This window comes from Hippopotamus amphibius, chromosome 8 (genome assembly GCF_030028045.1).
Source record: "Hippopotamus amphibius kiboko isolate mHipAmp2 chromosome 8, mHipAmp2.hap2, whole genome shotgun sequence".
NCBI lineage: Eukaryota > Metazoa > Chordata > Mammalia > Artiodactyla > Hippopotamidae > Hippopotamus > Hippopotamus amphibius.
This window is the reverse complement of record NC_080193.1, coordinates 19,139,003-19,166,089: the sequence shown is the minus strand read 5'-3', so window position 1 is coordinate 19,166,089 and position 27,087 is coordinate 19,139,003. Positions and strand designations below refer to the sequence as shown.

The window sequence follows — 27,087 nt, the reverse complement described above, 5'->3', positions numbered from 1 at the left end:
TAGGAAACGGAGATTCACCACACGGAGGTGACATTGTCTTCTACTACACGTAAGGATACATGGCCACTTGCAACCTAACGGCTGTCTGCAAATGGCATCTGTGAAATACTGAGGAAAAAAATATTTATTCACTCATTAAAAAAGAGCTAAATGAAACTTCCGAACTTTTGAATTTAAAAATAAACATAATGAATTAAAACACAAATTTTAAAGGTGCAAGTTCAAATTTGTTTTTTGTTTGTTTGTTTTTTGTTCTCAGTGGCAGACTTGCCATTACATTTACTTATTTATTTGCTTACTTTTGGCCGTGCCATGAGGCTTGGGGTATCTTAGTTCCCCGACCAGGGATTGAAACCAGGCCCCCTGCAGCGGAAGCGGGGTCCTAACCAATGGGCAGCCAGGGAGTTCCCTAACTTCCTTGGTTTTAAACGCAATCCTTTTTGAATTTAATTTTAATTATTTTCAGATTAAATGAACAAATGGGGCAGCCCTTCTGGCCGATCAGACCTTGCCCGCAAGCGCCGACTCGCTTTCACTCGATGCCAGTCCACGTGGAGCCGGAACCTGCTCTCCTTCCGCATGAGTTTCTGTAGGGACTCAGTCTTTAGGTGCACCGCCTTTGCCCCACCTTCACAGTACTTCTGGGCGTTGTGATTGGCTGTAGCTCCCCCCCCCGTGCTCTGGTCTCGTTGTTCTGATTGGCCGACGGCGTGCCGTCGCGAGGATGCCTGTTTCCTGGGATACGGCGCCTGAGGGCGGAGGCCTAGGGAGCGTTGTGTCCGGCCCTGAGCGGAAATCTGGCCACGGGCCGCACAGGTGCTCCTGGACTTAGTCCGGGGGCACCATGGCCAGCGTCCACGAGAGCCTCTACTTCAACCCCATGATGACCAATGGGGTGGTGCACGCCAATGTGTTCGGTATCAAGGACTGGGTGACGCCCTATAAAATCGCGGTGCTGGTGCTGCTGAACGAGATGGGCCGCACTGGCGAGGGCGCCGTTAGCCTCATGGAGCGGCGGAGGCTCAACCAGCTGCTCCTGCCGCTGTTGCAGGTGAGGGACTCCCGCTCATTCAGCAAACCCTTGCTGAGCACCTGCTCTGTGCCGGACAGCTGGGGCACGGGGGTTCATCGGACACTCTTTCTGCCGTGTAGCACCTCGAAAAATATAGTTAATACCAGCAGCGAACACTTAGTGAGTACTTATGATGGACCAGGCACTTTACATGCATTTTTTTTTTGGAGCAGGTTTGTATCTGGCTCCAGCATTTATTAGGTGAGTGACTGGGGGAGGAGTTATTTTCTCAGATCCTCCGTCTTTTGTAGAATGAGGCTACATGGAGGGCTGAGCGTTGGAGACAAAGCTACAGGCTCTGTACCTTAAAGGACCGTAATAAGTGGTAACAATGACATAAGAGTAACAGCCAACACTGACTGAACACTCACTGTGTACTAAGCACATTACATGTTTTATTTCATTTTGCAGACTGAGGTTTGTAGCTCCACCACTTACCCGCTGTGCGACTTGGGCAAATTCCATAACTTTTGGGGGTCTTTGCTTTTCTCTGTAAAATGAAAACAGTAATGGAAACTGTCGTGTGATGGCTGTATTAAGTTAGAAGATCCATGGGAAGCCTTTGCAGTGTATGGCAAATAGTAAATGCTCGGTCAGTTTTAGCTATTTTCATTTTAATCTCATAGGGACAGGGCATGCACTTTGCCTGGTATCAGTTTTGGTTTTTCCATTTATCTGTGTGATTATATGAGTGATGTCTCTCTCCTCTACTAGACTGTAACCTCCATGAAGGCATTACTTTATCCTATTTTTGTTCACCCTTGTAGCCCCAAAGCCTAGTTCAGTATAGTTCATAAAGAGCTTTTTAAAAATCTGTCACCTTGGGCTTCCTAGGTGGTGCAGTGGTTAAGAATCCGCCTGCCAATGCAGAGGTCACGGGTTCGATCCCAGCTCCAGGAAGATCCCACATGCCGCGGAGCAACTAAGCCTGTGTGCCAAAAAAAAAAAAAGAACTAAAAAAAATAAATAAATAAAAATCTGTCACCTTTTTGGGGGCGGGGGAGGAGAAGGGGGACTGAGGACACAGGTTAAGTGGCCTGCCTAATTAATTCAATAAAAGGAGTGGGGTCCCTATAACTTGCAGCTCTCTGTCCTGCGAGGCTTGCAGGATCTCAGGTCCCCAACCAGGGATTGAACCCGGGCCACAGCAGTGAAAGCTCAAATCCTAACCACTAGGCTACCAGGGAACTCCCACTGCTGTGTAGTTTTAATGTAGTTTTAATCAACGTGTATATAGGATTCGTCTAGCAAAGTTCCAACCTTTACTTATTTGCTTGTTGTTTGACTTTAAAAATTAGCTAATTTTAAACTTAATACACAAAGATTCATTGTAAAAGCTTCAAATGGGACTTCCTGGCAGTCCAGTGGTTAAGACGTTGTGCTTCCACTGCAGGGGACCTGGGTTCGATCCCTGTGGGGAACTAAGATCCCACATGCCACACGGGAGGCCAAAAAAAACACAGACCTTCAAGTGATACTAAAATTGATGGAGTGAAAGGTTATGGTTCATCTGCAGGCCCTCTAATCCTGTTCCCTCTGAGAGATTATCATGGTTAATGTTCTTCATTCAACTGTTTATTGAGTAACAGTTCAGGATGGATCTTTCTAGACCTTTTGCTGTGTGTATGTATAGATAGGTAGATGCATATGATTATAAGTATATTTACATGTATTATTTTAATTTAATTTTGCCTTTTTTTTTACATTAATGCTACTTCTGCTGCTTATTCCTTTCACTTAACAAGTCTTGGAGATTTTTCCATATCAGCACATCTGAGTAGATCTACCTCCTTCTTTTTAACGGCTGCATTGTATTCCACAGTAAGAAGAGAAACATAATTTAATGCATACTTTTAATTAGTATTGAAACTTATAGATTATAAATGAACTCTTTATTGATGGACTTATAGATTCTTTTTAGTTTTTCTTCATTTCAAACTATGCATGGCGAACATACCTTCCCCAGAAGTGGGATTGCTGGGTTATTCACATCTAAAATTGACATACGTACCGTCAGCTTACTCTCCAAAAAGTATTCACTGTTTAGTTTTAAACCCTAGATAATTTGTAATCTTCTTGATAGCTGAGGTTGCATACTCTCTGTCTCTAATGGTACCTTTTATGGACTTGGACAAATAGTATGACTGCTTACCTTACAGTGTTTGGGGAAGGATTAAATGAGATTATGTTTATGAAAAACAGGACCGCTGTGTTTATATAATGTTCTCCAGGTTACAAAACAATTTGAATTATTTTACTTAATCTTTGCCACAAACAAGGGTAGTTTTTATTATCTCCATCTTACTGATGAAGGAACTAGAGCTCAGGGAGGCTACAGCTTTGGCATGATTGCAAAACTAAGAAGGAAGGAACATCAGACTACATATTCTATGCTTTTTTTTACACTTTAAGTCATTCCTTCAGCTAAGAGAGAATGCCATGCAACTGTGAAGTATTACTTTAGCGTTTTATGCAGATAGGGTTTTTTTTCCCACTTCCTGATTTATTTCACGTTTGGAATGATTGTAAAGCAGAGAGGTTGATAAATGAATTCGTCTGCCGATGTTTATCAATCTCCAGCTCTTTAAAATTTTTCTGTAAACTTTCTATCTCTCCTTTACCCAGGGCCCAGATATTACACTGTCCAAACTTTACAAGTTAATTGAAGAATCTTGTCCTCAGCTGGCAAACTCAGTACAGATAAGGTAAGCTTCATTTTCTTCTGTAAATATGAAAACATGTCAAAGTAGATAAAAATTAGAAAAAGGCATATAGTGATTAAGTCCTTAAAAAAGATATCTTTGTTATTCTAGGTTGTTTACCTAAGTATCTTTAATTTCTTTTTGAAAAATGGATAGCATTAAACATACTGCTTCAAAATTTATTATACTGTATAGAACTACCTTGTTCCTTTTAGTTGTTGCAGAAATTTTCATTTTTACTGGCTGATATGCTACTTTGAGAAATTTTAAAATCAAGAAAACATCAGCAGTGATACTTTTCAGAATATTGGAATGACAATTTGTATTATCAGATAGATTTATTTAGGTGATTGTGGAATATGAAATGTGGGAAGCTGTTCAAAGGGCCTTCTTAAAATGCGCACCTCATTTTTCTTGTTCAGAATCAAACTGATGGCTGAAGGCGAATTGAAGGATATGGAACAATTTTTTGATGACCTTTCAGATTCTTTTTCTGGAACTGAACCAGAGGTTCACAAAACGAGTGTAGTAGGTATGAAGTTCTTCTAAGGAGAGCAGAGAATATTTTCACTTAAGTGAACTGCTCTCTAAATCACACCTGTCATTACTCTGCTGTATCTGGGCACACACAGTGGGGATGTTGGACATGTTTTAGTTTGTATTCATGGCCTTGCCATGTTGCCTTGTGTTTAAATAATTGTCTTGTGGAAAAGCATCTTCTGTCTTGTCTGCTGTCTTCAGAGTACTAGCCTGGTTGCGGAGCCTTTTTAGGATTTCTCAGCTCTTTCTCACAGTCCCCTGCTCACTTGTCCACATTGTACAACTAAGTCAGGGTCATCAACTAAACTTTTATGAAGAGAGGTAAGTAAGAGTAGATTATTGATATCGTTTATAAGGCAAGGGTATACATGAAGTTTCTTGATGCTTTTCTGTTAGCTTTATAGCCACGCTCCGGCCATCTGGCATTTTTTTCCTGGTAGTTTTTTTTTTTTTTTTTGCATTGTCTTTTTTTTTTTTTTTTTTAATTGAAATAAACTTAAGAGGCTTTATTTGATTATTAAATTATAATATATGGTAATTATAATTTTAAGAATATTTTAATGTGAGTAATAACATTATTGCAGATTTTCTTGGTAGTTTTTATGTCATTCGCCATCCGTTATTTATTGCTCTTCCATGTGCCAGGCTCTGGACTTTAAGAGAGACTTGAACCTTCCTCTTATGGAGGTTACATTCTTGTGGTTGTTGGGGGGAGGGGCCGGCAGACAGTAAAAAGTAAACCAATATGATAATTTCAGATAGTTGTAAGAGTCATGAAAAGATACACTGGCTGGATAAAGAGTGGAGTGTTGTGGGGAGGACTGAGCTTTTAACGTAAAGAGAAAATCAGCTAAAGAGAAAATCAGCTTCGTAAAAGTTGGTGAAAGAATGTTCCAGGTGGAGGGAACAGCAACTGCAAGTGTCTATTTGGGGATTATTTTGAAGGAAGAATTGCAACAGTCATCAACTTTGTGTAGCCTGGATTTCAGGTTAATGCCTTCACCTCCTCTGTGTCTTGTTTTGTAGGTTTATTTCTGCGTCACATGATCTTGGCCTACAGTAAGCTTTCGTTCAGTCAAGTGTTTAAATTGTACACTGCCCTTCAGCAGTACTTCCAGAACGGTGAGAAAAAGACGGTGGAGGATGCTGATATGGAACTGGCCAGCAGAGAGGAGGGTGAAAGAAAAATGGAAAAAGAAGAGCTTGATGTATCTATAAGGTAGCTTAGGTTTTTATGGCGGGAATCCCTTTCTTGTGAAATAGCATTGCTGCGAGCATGGTAAATCCTGTTCATCCAGAGTTCATGTGCTGGTTGTCATCTTTTTGTCCTTCCGGAGCCAGGAAGTTGACCCTTATGGGCCTCATCAGTAAGCTCCTTCCCCTCTGACTTCTGATTGGAAGGCGCTGGTGGGAAGTCCAGAGGGTCAAGGAGAGTAAGGTCAGGGTGTTGATTCACTGGCTTCCTTCCTTCGGGGTCATGGTGGGCTGGCTGTAGGGTCACAGCCTCTGTCAGGTGGCCTGCTCTGCATACCTTGGGGGTCCAGTACCTGGGAAGGTTTCCCAGGCCTGGTGCAGAAGGTGCCCCACTGTTACCAGCCCTGGGACTATATTCCCCGCTATGGCTTATCCATCTCCTGCCCCTGTTTTTGTAAGTGGCCCTTTATTAAACTCTTCTCAAATTACCCCATTTGAATATGCCATTTGTTTTCTGCTGGGACCCTGAGCAGTAGTGTTCATTATATCGCAGGGAATTCATAATCAGTTAATTCAGTGAAAATTTGTTGAATGCCTCCTAAAGTTTAAGCCCTGGGGATATGGTGCCGCTGCTCACCTAGGTGTTCAAGCTCAAGGCCTAGGCATGTCCCTGGGTCCTCCTCCTCCTTCACCCCAACAGCCAGTCCTTCAGCAGATCCAGCCAGTCCTTCCTCCACAATATGTTTGGAATTAGTTCACTTCTCTCCATCGCCACTGCTTCCCCCGTGCTCTAAGCACCGAATCCATTTCCTGGATGACTGCTCTAGCCTCCCAACTGCTTTCCTTGCCTCCGCTCTTGTCTCCTTACTATCATTTTTTCCTGCAACATCCAAGGGAACCATTATGATGTACATCACACCACGTGTTCTTATGCCTCAAACCTTCCTTGACTGTCTGTGGGATTTAGACAGAAATCTGAGCTACTGTGGCCTCCTATCTGCACGATCTGGTCGCTGTCATCCTCGATACCTCTTTCTCCTTACTCTCCCTTCACTGTCAGGGTCTGACAGCTCCGGTTTGCTTTCAGTTTCTTGAATACCGAGGTCTGCCTCAGGATGCCTGGCATGCTCTCCGCAGCTTCTCACCTTGCCCACTCCCTTCCTTTCAGCTTCCGTGTCCTCACGCAGGCCTTCCTGCAGTCACCTTCATCCTAAATACTTCCAGCTTCATTTCCTTCATAGCTCTTCTCACTAAAATCACTTTTTGCATTTATTTACTTACTCGTTTATATCTGCCTTTGCACCCCTTCAAGCGCTAAGACCCTTCTCTGTCATATTTCACCCCATTTTCCTCAGTGCTTGGCTTGTAATGTCTGTGAATATGTGTTGGATGAATGAATGCAGAGAATCAGGACACGTCATCCACTCCCCACGCTGGCAACTGACCCCGTAAAACAATGTGTATTAACTTCCTCCCCTTCGCTGTCTCACGTCCCCTCTCCCCAGCTGTTACCTGGGATCCCCTACCAAATAGACTACTTGTATTTGGAGGGAAGAACACATGAGAGTGTGTGTGTGTGCGCGTGCGCGTGCACGTGTATTTTGTATTTCCTAATCTCAGGGAGCCCACGGTCTGGTGAGGAAGACTGACGTGGAAACAGATCACTACAAGTAGCAATGTGTTCAGAGCTCTGCGAGAAGGACGCCCCACCTGCCCTGTGTAGGCTGGCTAGCCCCCTTGGGGGCTGGGGGGTGACTGTATATAGCCACAGAATGTTTCCCTGCGGTTCCTATGAGTGCCTTTTGTATGGTTATGTGATTTGTTCAGCACATCCTGGGAGCAAGGAGATTATAGTACCAGTAAGTACTTCCAAAAACTCAGAGTTGCTCACAAATGCTTCTCGTCTAGAGGAAAGGCAGTACCTTGTGGGGTTGAGTCTGACTCTGGAGTCAGAGCCTTGATTTGAATTCTGGCTCTTCTGCTCACTGCCTTGAGATCTTGGGCAAGTCACCCTCTCTGTACGCCAGTTTTCTCATCTGCAAAATGGAGCCCATGTCACCTCCTCAGAGAGTTGTTTTGAGAATTAAATGATAAATCTGTATAAAGTGTTTAGAACTGTGCCTGTAAACATTCAACAAATATTCACTATTCTTCTTCTTCTCTAATTTCTCTTTCATTTAATTCCCTTAAGGAAGGCTTCTCGGGAACGATGTAATCTTTGTCCTAGCTACTTTATATGTTTAGAGTAGCAGAATGTCAATTCTTAGAACTTCTTATTTAGGTTTGACTTTCTCCTAAATTAATGTGATTTAATTAGGTCTAGCTGCATCGTTTTGTTTTTAGTCTATTCTAAGAATTCATTTGTGTGTAATACAGTTTGTATACTGTTAAGGTGTATGGTTTCAGAAAATAGTGTGCATTTAGTAAACTGAAATTCATCACTGAAATAGAAGAAATACATAATTTAAATGTTATTCTACTTAAGTATTATAATTCTTTGTCCAAAAAAGAAATGATTTTTACTTGTTATAGGATTTAAAATTTTTCATAATGTATATTTACATACATTTCTTGATTCTTTTAAAAAGGAAAATTTCATTATTTTTCTTTTTGTGTTCTTTTCTAATGTTTTACTGTATTATGAGAGGCCCTTTCATTTTCTTCCTTCCTTTCTCTCTTTCTTCCTTCCTTTCATTCTTTCCTTTTTAGTTATTGGAATGTTTTTAGATCTTGCTTTCTTCAGGGAAGTTATTTTTCTTGCCCTAGAAATTTGTATTAAAATGAGAAAGGCCAAGGTAATGTTGACTAGCTTGCAAGGCTCCCATCCTACAATGAAATTACTCCTATTTGAAAATGGGGACCCACCTGTTAATTTAGAAGGGAGGGAGTAAATATCCAGTGAACAAATGTTTATCAGATGTTTTTAAAAAATCCAATTACAGAAGAAAGTGCAGACTGACATTTAGCTTCAGCTTTTCATTTGCCCCTTGTTGCTACAGGGTAGCATTTGTTTCCTGCAATAAGAGGGGGCTTATAGGGTTACACCTCACGATTTTGCAGTGGAGGCTACTTAGTCTGCAAGCTGCTGGAGCTACAGCTTCTCTCTGCTTCTCAAAGGACCTGACAAAAATAGAAATTCTGGCATTTCTTCACCTGCCAGTGATTTAATATAAATCTCCCAAATTCATTAATTTATTCAGCAAATACTTATTCATTGCTTCTGGTGTGCCAGGTACTATGTTGTGCTATTCTGCCAGTGAAGAGGAGAAAGTCCCTGTCCTGGTGGAGTTATGTGGGAGGGTCAGGTAATGGAGCGGTAACTAAATTAATAAGCAATGTAATTTCAGAGAGTGTCAGTGCAGGAGAGGAATGACTGGGACACAGGCATACGGAATAAGTGTAAGTGTGGGGTGCTGTCAGGGAAGGGCCCTTTAGACTGGGAGCCAAGGGCCTTCCCTGGTGGTGCAGTGGTTAAGAATCCACCTGCCAGTGCAGGCGACACCGGGTTTGAGCCCTGGTCTGGGAAGATCCCACATGCCGCGGAGCTGCTAAGCCTGTGCGCCACAGCAACTGAGCCTGTGCTCTAGAGCCCATGAGCCACAACTGTTGAGCCTGTGTGCCACAACCACTGAAGCCTGTGCATCTAGAGCCCGTGCTCTGCAACAAGAGAAGCCACCTCAGTGAGAAGCCCGTGTATCACAACGAAGAGTAGCCTCCGCTTGCCACAACTAGAGAAAGCCTGTGAGCAGCAATGAAGACCCAGTGCAGCCAATAAACAAACAAACAAATAAATAAATTTATTTAAAAAAAAAGGAAAAGACTGGGAGCCAGGTGATGATGGAGCCAGCCCCGAGAAGAGTTGCCAGAGCGCATGGCAGACTCACAGCTCCCAAGACAGGACAGGCTGACATGTTGGAGGGACAGAAGGAAGACAGTGTGGCCTGAGCACACAGGGTAGGGAGGAGGGGCTGGATGACCCCTCTGGCCTCCTTGGGTATTTCATAACTGTGCCCTGTCTCAGTCTCTCCCCTCCCCTGCTTTTGTCTTGTCACTGCCCTGCTCAGAAGTCTCCAGAGATTCATGGAGTCTTCCAGCCTGGGGTTTGCGGCCCTCCACAGTTGACCTTTCTGACCTTAATTTCTGCACCTCAGCTTGGATCCTTTACCCCCGCCAGCCGGGTCTGCTTGTATCCCTCTAACAGGCCGCACATTTTCCCATTGTGCGTCTTTTGTTTTCCTTTCCTGGAATGCCTTCTTCCCTCCTCATCATTCTCTACTCCTTTCCAACTTTCAGGGTCCTCACCAGTCCAGCTGGAGCGATTTCTCCCTTTTCTAAGTGCAGAGATCATATTCATTCTTGGTATTTACTGTTTACTGCCATCTTTTCACATGGGCTGGTCTTAACCTTCACCAAGACTGTAAGCCCATTCAGACCTTTTCCCCGGGGACCTAGATGTGTGTTTTATGCATCACAAGTGCTGCCCGCCCCAGTTTTTTGGTTGTTTAATCCTATATTTTAGAAATTTCAATTATAGTGGGTGATGTGAGCCCTTTAGGGGAGTTTCCAGAGTCCGGTCCAGAGAATCTGATGAATGCCCTGTCCTATCCCCACATTAAAAATGCGTACTTTACATGCAGTTTTACAAGGTTCATGGCCTCCTAAAGCCCATCTATGGACCCAGGTTAAGTGCCTTTGATGTATAGCCCTTGTAAGTCTCAAATTCTGTCTCAACTGGTAATTGGATTCATAAACAAGGTATACTTGAGTCCTTTTCCTAAATGAGTAACCCCCTTCCTAAATTGAATACCTTTGTGGCTTTTTAAGAGTTACTTTCTCTGGTATGTATTTGAGGCCCTGAGGAAGCAAAGGAAGAGCCAGTAAAAGGATAGTTTGGGCCACGGTATTTTTACTTGCTCTTCCCAAGCTTCTTCACATCGGCTGCTGTTGCCACTATGAAAGCCACAGCCAAACTTGACCTTCATTTATAGTAAATGCTTTTGCCTTCATTTGTAGCAATTTTGCTTTATATGATTCTGGTTTTCTCTTTCTATGTTATTAATCTTTTGTTCTTGTGTCCTTTATTGTAAGCTACTTCAGATCTTTTTGGGGGGAAGGGTTTAAGTAAATAAAACATTTGGTACCAGTGAGCATCGAGGACCTTAGAGGAGAATGGGACCAGGAGTGGTGTGTCCCATTTCATTCAGATCCTCTTCTGTCTCTAGCCTTTTTGTGTACAGCCATATTTATTTCAAGCCTTGGTCTTACTTTCTTTGAGGGGTATGTTAAGAGAAAAGGGCTTCTTATTGCCCAGACACTTAGCTGTTTTCCATTTGAGAACTTGGCCTGTGAATTTTCTTTCCATTTCCCTCTAGGTCACTGTTGTTTCACTGATCTTTGTTATGCTGGGTTGGGGCTGGTCCACCGCAGCTCCGATACCTGCAGAATCTGATATGCTTGCTGCCTTGTATCAGAAGTGAACCCAAGAGAATATTAGAGCAGCTCTTCGCAGAGTGTTTTCTATGGAACACTAGTGCTTCTTGAGAGATGTGAGGAAAGGATTCTTTGTTCAAATGTTACATTAAGCAAAAGTGAATAGTGTGTCTCTGCTGGATTTCTCTAATGTGTGTCATGAGTCTCCAGGGAAGAGAGGGTATACAGCTTTCCCCAAGTGGTTTAACCTCAACAGCATTTTTTTCTTTTGGAATACCTGTTTACATATTGTTTGCGTGAAACAGAACTGCTGTATTAGACACAGCGTGCTTATAAAAATATTATTGATGAGTAAATATTGATTTTTATGCTTATTATAATCCTGTACAGAGAAGCCATTTCTTCAGTCATGTGGCAAAAGGGTATTATACTTTTCTCTCAAAAATAAGACTTTTATGACTTTTATATTGTGCATGTATAGATTTCTCAAGTCTAGATTTTTTTTTTTTGGTCTTCATTACAACACTTGCAGGAGTAGGTATTAGGGTTTTAAAAAAAATATTGATTGATTGGCTGCGTTGGGTCTTTGTTGCTGCAGGCGGGCTTTCTCTAGTTGTGGTGAGCAGAGGCTACTCTTTGTTGCAGTGTGCGGGCTTCTCTAGTTGCGGAGCACGGGCTCTATGTGTGCGGGCTTCAGTAGTTGTGGCTCTCAGGCTCTAGAGCGCAGGTTCAGTAGTTGTGACGCATGGGCTTAGTTGCTCCATGGCATGTGGGATCTTCCCGGACCAGGGATCGAATCTGTGTCCCCTGCACTGGCAGGCGGATTCTTAAGCACTGCGCCACCAGGGAAGTCCCTCAAGTCTAGATTTATATCAGTATTATTTCTTGCTTATTGGTTCTGTGTAATCTAAACATAGGCAAATGGTTGTTTCTTAGATGAGTCCTCTTTTTCTTGTTCTTGAATATAGCACCATCTTATATCTGTAGCGAGGATTTAAATACTCTTTATTTGTTTATTTCCCAAACTCTGAGTGCTCATTGTGTGCCTGGGGCGTGGACGGGGTGTTCATATGCAAATATAAGTAAGAACAGCCAGTGTGCAGTGCTAGATGCTGTCACCCGTATCTCTGGGAGACAGTGGGAGCTCAAATGAGAGATGTCAGGAGAGATTCTTGGAGGATATGACACTTGAGGTATTCTTGAATGACGGATGGTACAACAGTGCAACAGTGGATGGAAAATTGGGCCCTGCAGGTTGGGGAAGCAGGAGGAGCATCTTGGCATGATAGGAGATTGTAAGGAGTTCATCAAGGCTGGGGTATAGGTGAGGAAGAGAAGGCAGAGGAGAGAGGTAGGACCAGTTGGGAAGCATTGCACCTGCCCTGCTAAGCAGTGTGGACTTTATTCTGGAAGGTGATGGGATTCCACAGAAGGGCTTTAAATCAGGGATGATAGACTTGCATTTTAGAAAGATCATGCTGCAGGCTGTGTACAGTTGAGATCTACATCTGTCCATAATTATATCGTGTGAACTTTGGCAGGTCATTCAGCATCACTTTTTAAGTATGTCTTTTCTATTCCTGAGAAGAGAGAATTAATTTTAAAAGTTTTTAAACTTTCCTGATGAAGAATCTACTTGACTTTGTAAAGCATTATCCCTTTCACTATTGTGTAATTCTTTATTATTTTTGTTTTTTTTTTTCCAGAGAAGAGGAGGTATCTTGCAGTGGGCCTCTGTCCCAAAAACAAGCAGAATTTTTTCTTTCTCAACAGGTCTGTTACTTCTGTCATTTATCATGAAATTTTTTTTAGTCCTGTGACATTATATGTCATGACATATGTTTGTTATGTGAGTAGGTTTATTAGTGAAGCAGCATTATTCTTACTCTTGGTCCTTTTTTCTTTACTATCAATGCAGTTGTAGCTATGTGTCCCTTCCTATTTTGTATGTTATTTTATTTCTCTATTAGAGTAGTAATGCATGTTCATTTAGTAATGGTGTGTGACTAACACTGCCCAAAAACCTGATTTAGAAGACTTACTTCCCTTTTCCCCAACACTTTATCATGGACATTTTCAAACAGAAGTACAAATTGAAAAGCATTGTACAGTGAATAGCCATAGACCCATCATCTAGATCCTACAATTAATATTTTGCTCTGTTTATCATTTATCTACCCATCTAGCCACCATTTCATCTTATTTTTTGGTACATTTCAAGTTGCAAACATCAGTACACTTTACCCCAGACACTTCTTACTGGTGTTCTTGAGCCATACTTTTTCTTTTTTTTTTTTTTTTTTGGTAATATAAGCTGAATGTTTTTCTCCCATGTTATTTTCAGCATAGAATTTTGGTTTTTGCTCTACTTTTCTAGTTTTCCCTAATTGTGTTATTAATTTTCTTTCTGCAGAAAGATGTAATGTTTAGATCTAGATGCAGGTGATAGAATCACCCCTGCAGATAAATTTTAAACAGATTAGGAAAACCCCTCTAGACAATTGGTTAAGTGTAGAAGAGAAAACAGAGCTGGATCCTCACCTCATCTTTGCACCTCAGTACTTTACAGGTGGATTAAAGGCTTAGCTGTCAACAGCTAAAGTTATAATTAGACTAGAAGGAACTACACATTAACTTTTAACTGATCTCAGGATGGGGAAAGACGTTCTAAACATAAAAACTGTGGAAGAAAACATGTAAGAGATCATTTGATTTTTCAGCATAAAAATGAAAAATGTCTGCATATCAGTACATGTTCTAACAAAATTAAAAGTCAAACAACAAAAATGGGAAAAAGGATTTGCAATACATGTGACAAAGGGTTAATACTTTTGCTTTAAAAATTGTATTTTCAAAGACCAATTAATGAGACAAATTTATAATATATTATTACATGAAAAAGCAGGTAATAAAATGATATTCGAACTTTAAGAACATATGCATATGTATGTGTATAAACACATACCTACATACACACATACACACATACACACACACACAGAAAAAAGACTGGAATGAGATACACTGACATGAAAATAGTGTTATTTCTGGGTGGAGGGATTACAGATGATTTTTGTTTTCTTCTGTATGCTTTTCCATATTTTTGGAATCTTCTGTAATGAAATAATGAATTAAAATGGAATTAGAAAACTATTATTACTCATAAAGAAAAATTTGTCTAGCTAAAATCGAAGAGTCTTTAACCCAGTTAAGTACTAATCATTAATTTAGAAGTCATTTTCTACATACTTCATATAATCGTTGCTGGTACCATCCATATGAAACAAATAGCCAGGAGTAGGGCAAGTGTGTGCCATGAGGCTCTTTGCCAGGCTGGAGATAGACACCTCCTGCCTTGAAGGCATTTACAGCCTGGGTGTGGGGTCAGCTGGCACTTTTAACATAATTGGTAAGTACTGCAGGAAGGGTTAGTGCAGGGGGCTTGTGGGAGCATGTATATGCTTATAGGACCTTATCTAGTTTAGAAGGTGATAGAAGCAGCTGGCTGAAGTCTAAATTGGGCCCTGAAGGCTAAGCAGGAGTTTGCATGGAAGAGTATGTGGATGGGGATGGTGGTTGGGAGGCTTAGAATACCAGGAAGAGAAAACAGTGTTCTGCATGGTCAAGAGGAGAGCATAGGTGCAGAAAAGAAAGTAATCAGACGCTATTTAATGTACATGTCCATATGTTTATTGGACATTTCTTTCTACTGAGTTGTCATTTTACAATTTCAGGCTTCTTTGTTAAAGAATGATGAGACTAAAGCCCTCACTCCAGCTTCTTTGCAGAAAGAGTTGAACAACTTGTTGAAATTTAATCCTGATTTTGCTGAAGCGGTGAGTCTTTTCCAGAATTTGTTGCTAAGCTGGAAAGTAGCCACAAGACTGCTCTTCCTGTTGAGTAGTTGTGCAAATGAGGATTGGCCCACTGACCCAAGTTCTTGGAAAGAAATCATGTTGTTGGAACAGAAATGACTCAGCCTAGGTTGCAAAGCTCCCTGACCCCTGGGGCCAGCAGGGATTGCTTCCATCTGTGGGTGCTCTCTCCATTCATCGCCTCTCTGATGTTCTGACTTATGGGCGGGAGATGATAGAGTAGACTGATTTTTTTTTTAAAGTTTGAGGCCTAAAAATTCTTTTCTCTTCTGTTTTTGTTGTTTTTTGTTTGTTTCATTTATGTTTTGTTTTTGTTTTAAGTTAAAATAATTCCTATTCCTTATTGGATTTTTATCCTGAGAACTTTCTTAATAGTACCTGAGTTTGCCATCCGACTTTATCCTCTTATAGAAATATATCTGCTTTGCTCCTTAGTAACAGGATCTGCCTGTTGGAGGGAATTTTAATTCAGTGAGCCAAACAAAATGAAAATAGTATAAAAATAGACAATAATTAACTTCTAAAACTAACAGACTAGTAAAGTCTCACTGTGTTTTAACTTGGACATTTAGAAAAATAGATTTTATATTTGTATGAATTCAAGTTTTAAGATCTTTATTTTTACACTCACACTATTCCTTAATACCTGAGCTAGGTGAGTCCCTCTCCATCCTCACGTATCACCCATGGATCCTAATGTAACCAGTGGCACAGTGGATGAATATTTAGGATAAAACTCTGACACAAATGCTAACGAAATTCCCTTTTTTTCATTGGGAACACCTTCTAGGGGGGAAACCAGCTAATGCACCTTAAGTATATTTAATTCTGCTGTGGGGAAAAGATTAAACTACAACCACCTTGTTGAAAGGGTAGGGGATACACAGGTGTTTGCAGCCAGTGGACCTCTCTGAATCTTACACAAGAGAAAGCAGAGCGTTTAAAATATGTTGATTGTTTCTTGTTTTAGCACTACCTCAGCTACTTAAACAACCTCCGGGTCCAAGATGTTTTCAGTTCAACACACAGCCTCCTTCATTATTTTGACCGCCTGATTCTTACTGGAGCGGAAAGCAAAAGTAACGGGGAAGAAGGCTATGGCCGGAGCTTGAGATACGCTGCTCTGAACCTGGCCGCCCTGCACTGCCGCTTCGGTCACTAGTAAGTTTACAGACTTTTGTTCATGCAGAAATTGAAGAAATTATCTCTCAAATGTTAATTGAGATGTATTTTTTTTAATATGCTATATTTTTAAAAAAAAAAAAGAAGAAGGAAAAGGAGAAAAGAAAGAGGCTCTTCAACCTGGAATAACTTCCAAAGAAGGAAGCTTTTTGCAGTGAACAGAAGTTAATGAAAACCTTCCACCTGGAGAGTCTGCCCCCTGGTGTCACTATTTAGCATTACCGTCTAAGTACACGGCCTCTTTCATTACTTCTAAGAACCGCCACTGAACTAAAAGGAAATTAGGTCATTAGGCCAGAGATTCCCAAAAGGATTTTTCGGAGGTAATAATGCGGATGTAAAAGTTATTTTCAGCATTTCAAAAAGCCAAAAGGAAGTTGTGTCTTTACTGTATAAAAGGCTGCGTGGCTTACTGAAAGTCACGTTTGTGCTTTTGGTTGGAATTCAGGCATCTCAGTGAGATGACACTGACTTAGGCCATCGCTAAGATATGCCTGTGATTTTAATAAATAAAAATAGGAAATTGATCAGTTATTATTTAGTATATAGAGTTAAGAGGATAAAAGCTTTCAAAATATGGAGGCTATTTTGGAAATAATGAAATAATGTCAAGAATGGTGAAAAGGTAGGAAATTACTAATTGAAAGAATCTCTCTGCCTCCCTTCCCCCCCCCCCGTGGCTTTTTCCCATGTAAGAAAAAATGGTTTCTGCCACAGGCATCTTTGAGTAGAGACTAGAGTGTATTAATGGAAGTATGGTGTCCAAAGTTCAAGAATTGAAACTTCTACTCCTTGCTCTATGGCCCAGGCAACAACCGGGAAATTCTATTAACTTCTGGCTGTCACATTTCAAAAGGGACATACACAAGCTGGAGCCTGTGTGGGGGACAGTCTCACTGGAGGCATTCAAAGCCGTGTCCTGTAAATAGTGTGGGAAGGATGTGAGAATATTTAGCCTGCAGAAGAAATGTTTTAGCCAAGCATGTGTTTGACATCTTCCTGTAGTGAAGGTCATGTGAAAAGAGCTCAGACTGATCCAGGGTGTGACTGTGAGAGAAGATTGGGAGCTGGAAAGTAGACGTTAAAGAGCAAAACATTTTTGCTTTTTGTAAGGAGGTGATTTCCTTGTATGGACCCCTCTGAGAAAGGGGTCAGCAGAATGCTCACGAGTGCCGCAGTGGGGAGCTTAGGGGAACTCGAGCATCAGATTGATACGTGAACCAGATAATGTTGACGGCTACTCTGAACTCCATGATTTTGTGAGATTCCATATTATCTTTTAAGAGTCAACTTCTTTTTGTCTGCCCAGTTTTAATAACCTCTTTGATCAGGGCCTGTCATGTTTTATGTACTCATAATAAATAACAACACCATTTGTAATATTTGCCAATAACCTATTTCTGTGTTACACACAGCTTGCCCTAGGGTTTGCAAATTTGTATGCAGTCAGCTAGATACAAGTAATTAATCTGTTGATGAATTTCTCTATCTTTACAATAGTATCAGTGGCTAGGCAGCTGTTTGCAATTAATGACTAATTAATTTCTGATTCGCTCAACTCCAGGCTTCTTTATTTTTAGTCCTGGAGCTATGGGCCTGTATAAGTCTCTGTCACCTAGCTAATAGGATTGTGGAGATTCCTTGAAGATCTTTATAGCTGCTTACTCAGCGTCTAGTATGTTCTAGGCACTGTTCTAGGTGCTGGGGATACAGCAGTGAACAAAAGAGGAAGAAAAATACCCTGTTCTCATGGAGCTTACAGTGGGAGAAATAAATAATAAACAACATTAAACATATTTATAATATATCAGGTAGTGACAGAGCAGAATAAGGGATTAGAGAGTGATGATGGGGAGTACTGTTGTTTTCAGAAGTAACACTCTTCCAGATATACACACAGGTCACTTATTCTTCAATTTGTAAGTTTGTGTTTAAATGTTAAGGTAGCAACTCAGCCCTCCCTAACCTCTGTTAACTTAATATTTGAATAGAGATTTAAAGGAATTGAGGGAGTGAGTAATCTGTGCATTATCTGGAGAAAGAGTGTTCTTATTAGCTAGAACAGCGAGTGCAAAGGCCCTGAGGCAGGATTTACTTGGCATGTTTGAGGAGGAGCAAGTAGTGTGGAATAGAGGAGTATGAGGTCATAGAGGTGGCAGGGCTCAGAGCATTAAGGGTCCTGTAGGCCCAGGTAAGGACTTTGGCTTTTACGCTGAATGACATAGGAAGCTGAATAGAGGCTACAGATCTTTCTGCTCTGGCATTTTGCAAACAGTAGACAGCTAGTGCATTTCAGATATTACAACTAGTTTGCCTCTTGTTCTTTTACTGAAAATTTTTATCAGAGGCTTTTCTGATTAGCAGCAATGGAAAACCTTAGGTTCTTCAAGGATTGGCCAGCAGCTTTGAAGTTTCTGTGTTGGTAATCTACCTTTTCTTCCTGGCTGGGAAAAATAATCTTTCTTTGGTCCTGTTTTAGCATATTATCTATACAGTTCTCCTAAAAGCCTTTTTTCTAAATATAACATTATTTGGTCATCAGATGTTCAACAGAATTAAATCAGCTGTTATTTATTGAGGGCCTGTGTGTAAAGATATGCTTCCTGCCTTCAAATAGCTTATATTCTGGTGCATCTCAGCATTAAAAGGAATTTAAAAGAAATGTAAAATAGGTAAAAATGTTTCTGGTTTCTTTATTCAAACAGGTAGTTATTGAGGAAGAATTCAGCTCTTCCCAGTTAAAATTAATTATGTGAGGCTATTGCTCTTGTTGAAAGAAAATATTACATAAATTTTTCCCTATATAAGTGCTACCTCTAGAATTTCTGATTCTTTTTTGAGATCCTCACTGATTCAGCATTTATAGAAACCAAAGTTAAAGACATCTCCTGTGCCCTCTGCAGGTTGAAAAAACTAACACAGATTAAATAAATAGAGGGTGATACACAGTAGTATTTAATTAAGCACTGCAAGCCAATAGCATTTCTATGGGCTTTTTCAGAAGCAAAGGCTCAGTGGGGCCAAGAATAGTTGGCTGAATTTCCACAGAAGTTGCGAGGTTGGGGGACACATCCCAGAGGGAGGGGGACCACAGGAGCAGAAAAAAGAAATCTCAGAAGCGAAAATCCTCAAAATACTTTTAAAAGCTAGTTTTGAAAAAATTATAGAAGTATCAAATCCCATAGTTTAAAATTTTTTCAAATTTTGCAGAAGGGAAGGCAATGAAAAGTAAAATCTTACATCCTCTTCTTGTCCCCCTCCCCTCAGCAGTAGACAATTTAAAAAAAAAAAAAAGGAATCTTAGGAGCTAAGATGAAGAAAAGCCATTACTTCACGTCCCTTTTAGTAGAAATCCACCTTGGAAGGGACATGTTCTGTATCTCCACCTGTACTGTTTCTTGCTGCTGGGGGAGGGGAGTGCCTCTGAGGGAATAAGCCCGTGGTTTCAACTTCCAACCCAGAGGCCTGCACACTGGTGAATTACCATACAGATGACTTCCTGTTCCTGTTGCCTGCACATGTTTGTGGTTGTTAATGAGTTATTAATGTTCAGTCTGTCGTTAGTCAACAGGCAGAGCTTGCCCTGCAGGAGGCGATTAGGATTGCCCAGGAGTCCAATGATCACGTGTGTCTGCAGCATTGCTTGGTGAGGCCACCTTCCTGTCTTGGAAGTTCTGCCCCTGGGTTGAATTGGCCTTCGAAAGGCCCCATTTGAATTGGGTTGTTTTGCAATTGGAAGGTCCTCAGCAGTGATGGGAAACTAGTTAGATAGTCAGGGAAATTCAGGAAAGGCAACCCATGTTTATCTTTCTTAATTCTTGATGTCCATTTTACTTTCGGGGGGCATTTCTTGTCTACAAATTGTAATGCAACTTGCCATGCAAAACTGCCGCATCAAACACTGGCGTTAACAAAGGTGTGTGTAGTACCTGGTAACTGGATAAGGCTATGTCCTGTCAAAGCATCATCGCCAAGCATAAGCAGAATACAGACTTCCGCAGCCACCTAAGAATTTCACTTTCTCAGTTACAAGCCAGACAGGGGCTTCATGCTTTATTTTCTGGAACATTTGCCACTCCCTGCTCTCGTGGGTGAAGATAAATGGCTTGTTTATTTCAGTCTGATGGGTTTGATGGGTTTCATTTAGGTTCATAATTTGTGAAAGTGTATTTTAGAGGATTTATTTTGTCCCTTGTTAATTGGTTCTTGCAACCATGTCGATACTTTCAATAAAACATTAGCTATTATCATGGTTATGATACATTTTGATGACTCCTCTTGCCAGAGCTGGCTTTATGTGCTGGGACAGAAGAGGTCTGATAGCTATGTTCTGCTGGAACATTCCGTGAAGAAAGCTGTACATTTTGGGTTACCGGTAAGGTTCATCTTTCTGTTTGATTGTTTAAATAAATGGTGTGGTTTTATTCTTGGCAGTTACCTATGACCTTAATTATTAATCAAACCCACTAAATTCTTTTGATAGGTTTCTGGCTGCTCCCTTTATCCTAATAACGTCTGTGAAAGTTCTATTTGTCAATTTGATGAGATCTCTGTTTAGTTTGTTGATCAACACTAACTTCCACATATTTACTTAGAAAATTTTTAGGAAAGGCTTATTTTTAAACCAGGGATTGGCAAACTCTACAACCTGTGGGCCAAATCAGGCTCACTGCCTACTTATGTATGGCCCTCAAGCTTAGAATGGCTTTTACATTTTTAAGTAGTTGGGGGAAGAAAACAAAGAAAAATATGTGACATAGACCAAATGTGGCCTGCAAAACCTAAATTATTTACTGTCTGGCCCTTTATAGAACAAGTTTGCTGATCCTTGTTTGAAATAATAAAGAAAGCCAGGAACAAGTAAACTTGACCAGCAGATTTGTCCTTTCTCATTTTGAGTAACAGGGAAGGACCTGAATTATATGCCTCAGTGACAAATACTGAGGGGCATTGAAAGGGCATAGTCTCTACACATGAAGCAGTAATGACTGTTAGAATCTAGATTATTGGGCTTCCTAGGTGGCGCAGTGGTTGGGAGTCTGCCTGCCAATGCGGAGGACATGAGTTCGATCCCTGCTCCAGGAAGATCCCACATGCCGCGGAGCAACTAAGCCCGTGTGCCAAAAAAAAAAAAAAAAAAAGAATCTAGATTATTGTTGCTCAAAGAACCTTATTTTGTCTCAATAAAAATAAAATTAAATGGGACTTCCCTGGGTGTGCAGCGATTAACAATCCACTTGCCAATGCAGGGGACACGGGTTCGATCTCTGGTCTGGGAAGATCGCACCTTCCGAGGAGCAGCTAAGCCCATGAGCTACAACTGCTGAGCCCAAGTGCCACAGCTACTGAAGTCTGTGTACCTGGAGCCTGTGCTCCACAACAAGAGAAGCCACCGCAATGAGAAACCCGCGCTTGGTAACCAAGAGTATCCCCTGCTCACCGCAGCTAGAGAAAGCCTGCACGTAGCAACGAAGACCCAATGCAGCCAATAAATAAATAAATAAATTTAAAAGTAAATAAATAAATACATAAAAATAAATGATAGAATTCTTTTTTTTTTAAGCTCTTTATTGGAATATAATTGCTTTACACTCTTGTACCAGCTTATGAGGTACACCAAAATGAATCAGCTGTATTTATACATATATCCCCATATCCCCTCCCTCCTGCGACTCCCCCCCACCCTCCCATCCCGGCCCTCCAAGGCATTACCCATCATTGAGTTGATCTCCCTTTGTTATACAGCAACTTCCCATTAGCTATCTATTTTACAGTTGGTAAGCACAATTTTTGTTACGGATTCAAGTGGACTTTTTTCTTTTTTCCTTTTTAAATGACTGGTTAATTTTTTTTTAACAGTTTATTTTTAATTTATTGGCTTGTTGGGTCTTTGTAGCTGCGCATGGGCTTTCTGTAGTTGCGGAGAGCAGGAGCTACTCTTCGTGTGCGGGCTTCTTATTGCCGTGGCTTGTTGTGGAGCACGGGCTCTAGGCATGTGGGCTTCAGTAATTGTGGTGAGTGGGCTCAGTAGTTGTGGCTTGTGGACTTAGTTGCTCCGTGTCACGTGGGATCTTCCCAGACCAGGGATCGAACCCGTGTCTCCTGCATTGGCAGGCGGGTTCTTAACCACTGCGCCACCAGGGAAGCCTTGGACCTTTTTTCAGTTGAGCTTTCATCCTTGAAAATTATACCAGAAGTTAATGGAAACATAATTATGTTCATACTAGGCACCCTTTCTTAATCTCCAACCACATAATGTGCCCAGCACTGTTTGATATGTACTATTTCATTTTAATCCTTAAAATAATTCTTCATGGTAGCTCTGATGCCCATTTTACAGATGGGCTTGTCTAAGAAGCTAAGTGACTGGCCCCAGGTCACATGTAAGTGGCAGAGGCAGTGCTTAAGTCCAGATCCATTTAACTTCAAAGCCCTGGCTCTTCCCATTGTACCATTAGCCTCTCTTCCATCCCCAGTTTTTCAGGAACATATCTCATAGGGATCAGGGTCAGGCTTGCAGGTACTTTCTTTTTAAATAGTGCTGTCATTGTGCATGTGCTGAAATGTGAAATATGCCAGGTTTCTGAAGAGCAAAACAGAATTCTGTCATGTAATCTCCATCATGAGTCGTGCGCATGTCTGTCCCCTTAGTACCTCGCCTCCCTGGGAATACAGTCCCTGGTTCAGCAGCGAGCTTTTGCTGGGAAGACAGCAAACAAACTTATGGATGCCCTAAAGGACTCCGACCTCCTGCACTGGAAACACAGCCTGTCAGAGCTCATCGACATCAGCATTGCGCAGAAAACGGCCATCTGGAGGCTCTACGGCCGCAGGTGGGTCTTCAAGGCTGTGAGGGCATGAATCCTTTTATAGATGAGCAGAAGCTAGCAAACTGATTCTGTGAAGGCCAAATGGATGGAGGTTGTTTGTGCAGGGGATTAAAGAAAGTGCTTTTGAATTTTAAAACATTTTCTACTTTGCACAGACTTTGCAAGGGTTTTTCCTATGCTCATTTCTTTTTACTCCTCTCAGCTGCTATGGGAGGTAATGGGGTGGGGGGTGGGGATCGTCACTCTAGGATTCACAGGACAAGGTTCACACATCTGATCTGCCCCAGATCACAAATGAGTTAACAAGTGACAGAGCCCAGATTCAAGCCCAGGTCCTCTGACTCCAAGCACCATGCCCCCGGCTCTGAGGTGGGAACCTCTCTTCCCGTTCCCAGGAGGCATGGGCCGTGGTCACTCAAGTCGAGCACCCCCTTAACCCCAAAGCTATTATGTAAAGAAAATTGCTTCTCTCTTAACCAGGATGTGTCCTCTGGACTGTCTCCAGCTTTGTGTGTAATTCTCATTTAGCCTCCTTTAGCTTGGAAATATACTTTGAACCAGATTTTTAATCCTGGAGCTGCCTCACCTCTCACATAGACAATCTGCTATTTCTAGGAATTCAATAATGAAAGGAAGCGCCTATTTTATCAGTCTTGTTTTTGTACTTGAAATAATTTTTGGCACGATGTGGTCTGAAACAGCTGCAGACACTGGCCACTGCTTCCACTGCCAGAGCAGCCGGTGCCAGGATGGCATCGGGTCTGAATTTACCCGTGAAAACTAATTAACATACTGTGACCACAGGGAAAATTACAGGGGGCTGTGGCAATGGTCTGGAGCTTGGAGCTACCAGTTGTGCCGTAACCACTACATGTGTCCTTTGGGGCTGCACATCCAGGATGCTTTCTGCTCTCCTTGCCCCGAGGACAGGAGAGCTGGTATTGGGAGGCAGCTGCTCCCACGAAGCCAGAGCCTGCAGGGGGGCTGATCCTTCTCCTGCTTCCACTCAAGGTAACTGCAGGGTGTGGCCGAGGGGCAGCCTGGGCCTCTTGACTGACAGGGGTTCCTGTTCGTCTGCTCCCCAGCACCATGGCCCTGCAGCAAGCCCAGATGTTGCTGAGCATGAACAGCCTGGAGTCTGTGAACGCGGGTGTGCAGCAGAACAACACAGAGTCGTTTGCCGTGGCGCTCTGCCACCTCGCCGAGCTGCACGCGGAGCAGGTAGGCAGGTGGCCGGGCCAGCATGCTTCTGGAGCGATGCAGGCTCCGCCATTTCTTTCCTCTAGTGCTGGAGAAAAGCACTGGACAGGTCTGGTTGGATGCAGGTGGCTGAAAGGGTGAAATCCCACCAGTAGAAATGGACTGGGTGTGGAGTCTGCAAGGTTTGTTGAGCTTGGGATCTCTTTCAGAAGGGAATAAGAGGTCGGCTATTTCTGTGTAACAAATGGAATAAAAAGGAGTCTTTGAAATTTAGGGTAGTAGATCTGTGTATATTTGTGGGAAAGGGAAGAACATGATAAGAGTACAGCTAAAAGGATAATAGCTAAGGTTTCTTGTACCTTTGTGCTGTGCGGGCCCTGTGCTTAGTGATTTACATGTGTTGTCTTCCTGATCCCTTACAGTAGCCCCATAACATCAGCTGTATTATATCCCTATCTCACAGAAAAGAAACTGAGTTCCAGGGAGCTAAGCCCATACCCACAGCCAGTAGATGTCAGTGTCAGATCTTCAACCCAAGTCTGATTGACTCCAAAGAAAGACAGTGGGAATAGGGCATAACCTTGACTTACAGCCCAAGTAATTTTACACAGTTCTCTTTATAGAGTATTGATTAAAGGGTCCCTCATGCTGCTCTTGGCTTTCTTTCCCCTTTGCTCAAAAATATCTTCTTTCATGGGAAAAGGTCGGGGAAAGTTCTTATCTAGAGCCCTCTAACTCACTAATGACTGCCTTGCTATAAGTACATTTCCCTAATCATGTTATTTTCTCTACCTCTTTGTGGTACGATAATGATCGTTAGGTTGCATCATAACACTCAGTATTCCTTAATCCTCAGGCTAAAGATCTTTGAGTGGTCTCTGCCCCTTGCAGAAGTCTATAAACACTTCTGCCTACTAGACATACCTTAGCATCTTACAGTCCTCTAGGTGGCTGTGTAAACGAAGGGCGTGGCGGGCTCTGGCTGATGGTGTCTGCCTGCACCTCCATCCGCTGCGTTCTGCCTGTACCTGGGAAGCAGTGCCCAAGCTCTCTGACACCAGAACAGCAGCCCAGCTGGTCCTGCTGTTTGCTTTCCTCCAGGAACGTTGCACATTAATCGCGTTCTTGGACTTTCTTTTCCCCCCTCGTAATGGTTCTGGAACCTCTTTAACATCGATTCTTTTCCCCTGCTGGTGCCTTGGTTAAGCAGAGCGTTTGTAATAAATTAGTCGGTGAACATTCAGTTAGGTATTTGGTGTAAGCCTCATGCTGACTTTTCCCCCAACAATTTTATTGAGATATAATTCGCATGCCATACAATTCACCCATTTAAAGTGTCCCCTTGTGACTTTTTCAAGTAGGATTCCTCAAACAGTCGAGCAACTTCCCTGTGGTTCTCTTTGAGTGATGTAGGATAGAAATTATTTCTTTTCCTACTGGAATGGAGAACTGCTTTACAAAAATTTGGTCTTGGCTCAATTCTTTAGCCTTGAAACTTTCTCCAAGGCCAGTTGTTAATAGTCCTGTGATTTTTCCCAGGGGTAAGACCTGAAAAGTAACCATGCTCTTTGGATCTGCATTAATCTTTCTGTCTCCCTCCACCCCCACTCCCCACCCCCCCCCCAAGGCCCTTTCATTTCTGGGCTTATGTGGAAGATGTGCTGACCCCATCATTGCCTGGCTCCAATGGATGTGCTAGGAAGCCTCTAATTGCACAGCTAGAAGACAGCCAGTGGCTGCTTTATTTCAATTCAGTCTCTTTCCCCACCTCTCCTCAACCTGCCTTAGAAGAACTTTCTAGTGTTAGAACATCGACCATGTAGATAAATCCAGTGGGCTGATGACTCATTTTCAATTACACAGGTTAGACTTACACCTGTGAAATTAAGCTTGGCCAATGGCGGCAAAGGCAGTTTTATCATGAGTTTCTATTTGATCTTTTATTTCCTTTGTGTGTGCTTCAAGTTGTGTCCTGAAATTGATCTCCAGATAAACTGGATGCTGCACTTTGCTCTGGCAGTGACTGGGGCTTGGGTGAACCTATAAAGAAGTTATGGGGGCTGAACTGCTGTATGCGAGCTTCCTCCTGCAGCCCAGAGGAAGTGCTAAGAGAGCCTGCCCCCTTTGCTCTTTCTGCCTAATTCTGGTTCATGGTGTCACATTCCTCTCCCAGCCTCAGAAAATGGCAGGTCACAACGGGGACGTTTTAGGGGAGTACTGCCAAGTGTGCACTGTTCTCTCTACTTGGCCTGAAGGTTTGACAGCCACCTAGATCCACATGCCCAACTCTCTATGGTAGGCATGAAAAGAATTGGCAAGATTGACCAGTTAAAAATCACAAGAATAAAAAGATTAATGATCTTTTGTTGTAATTCAATGTACTTTCCACTTAATTCACTTCAAGTGAGTTCACTTGTGGTCTGAGCTTCTCTATTGCTGAAGATATATTACCTAATCAAAGGATTGGGACAAATCAAAAAGCTTTTGGGGTTAATAAGGTAGACATTCTAACAGTATAAGAGTATAAAAAAGACAGGAGCTTGTATTCACAGAAAAAACATAAATGACTATAAAACATGAAAAAATTTCAATCTAGTCATTAAAGAAATTCAAATTAATACAGTGAAATAACCAGTTTTCACCAAATAGGCAAAGAAGCTTAAATATCAAGGGAGGAGAAAGGTGTAGAATGCTGGTATAAAAATACTTGGTACATTTCTGTATGGTAACTTAGTAAGATATGTATCAAAAAGCTTAAAAGTGCCTACCATTTAGCCCAGCAATTCTAAGTATTATCCTGAGGAAATAATTGGACAAGTATGTAAAGATGTATGCACTGAGATAATCATTCTAGCTTTTTTAAAATGGAAAAAAAATGGAAACAATCAAAATATCCTAAACTAGGAGATTATTTTGATGGACTATAATTTATTTACCTAATAAAATACTATGATGTATAGGGACTTCCCTGGTGGTCCAGTGGTTAAGACACCACACTTCCACTGCAGGGGGCATGGGTTCGATCCCTGGTCAGGGAACCTCAAGATCCCACATGCCATGCA

At 41.8% G+C, this 27,087-nt stretch overlaps 1 protein-coding gene across 1 annotated transcript in view; it reads left to right on the top strand.

Annotated features, from left to right (window-relative positions):
- The first annotated feature begins 734 nt into the window (after positions 1 to 734).
- The window catches only part of ANAPC5 (anaphase promoting complex subunit 5), a 36,517-nt gene continuing 10,164 nt past the window's right edge, over positions 735 to 27,087 (top strand). Inside the window, exons 1-11 of the mRNA XM_057746022.1 lie at positions 735 to 1,051; positions 3,698 to 3,777; positions 4,197 to 4,306; positions 5,341 to 5,533; positions 12,645 to 12,711; positions 14,673 to 14,774; positions 15,784 to 15,974; positions 19,560 to 19,641; positions 20,281 to 20,370; positions 22,647 to 22,828; positions 23,911 to 24,046. Coding sequence (XP_057602005.1) covers positions 845 to 1,051; positions 3,698 to 3,777; positions 4,197 to 4,306; positions 5,341 to 5,533; positions 12,645 to 12,711; positions 14,673 to 14,774; positions 15,784 to 15,974; positions 19,560 to 19,641; positions 20,281 to 20,370; positions 22,647 to 22,828; positions 23,911 to 24,046 — 1,440 coding nt within the window. The 5' untranslated portion in view covers positions 735 to 844. The remainder of the gene's footprint in view (positions 1,052 to 3,697; positions 3,778 to 4,196; positions 4,307 to 5,340; positions 5,534 to 12,644; positions 12,712 to 14,672; positions 14,775 to 15,783; positions 15,975 to 19,559; positions 19,642 to 20,280; positions 20,371 to 22,646; positions 22,829 to 23,910; positions 24,047 to 27,087) is intronic.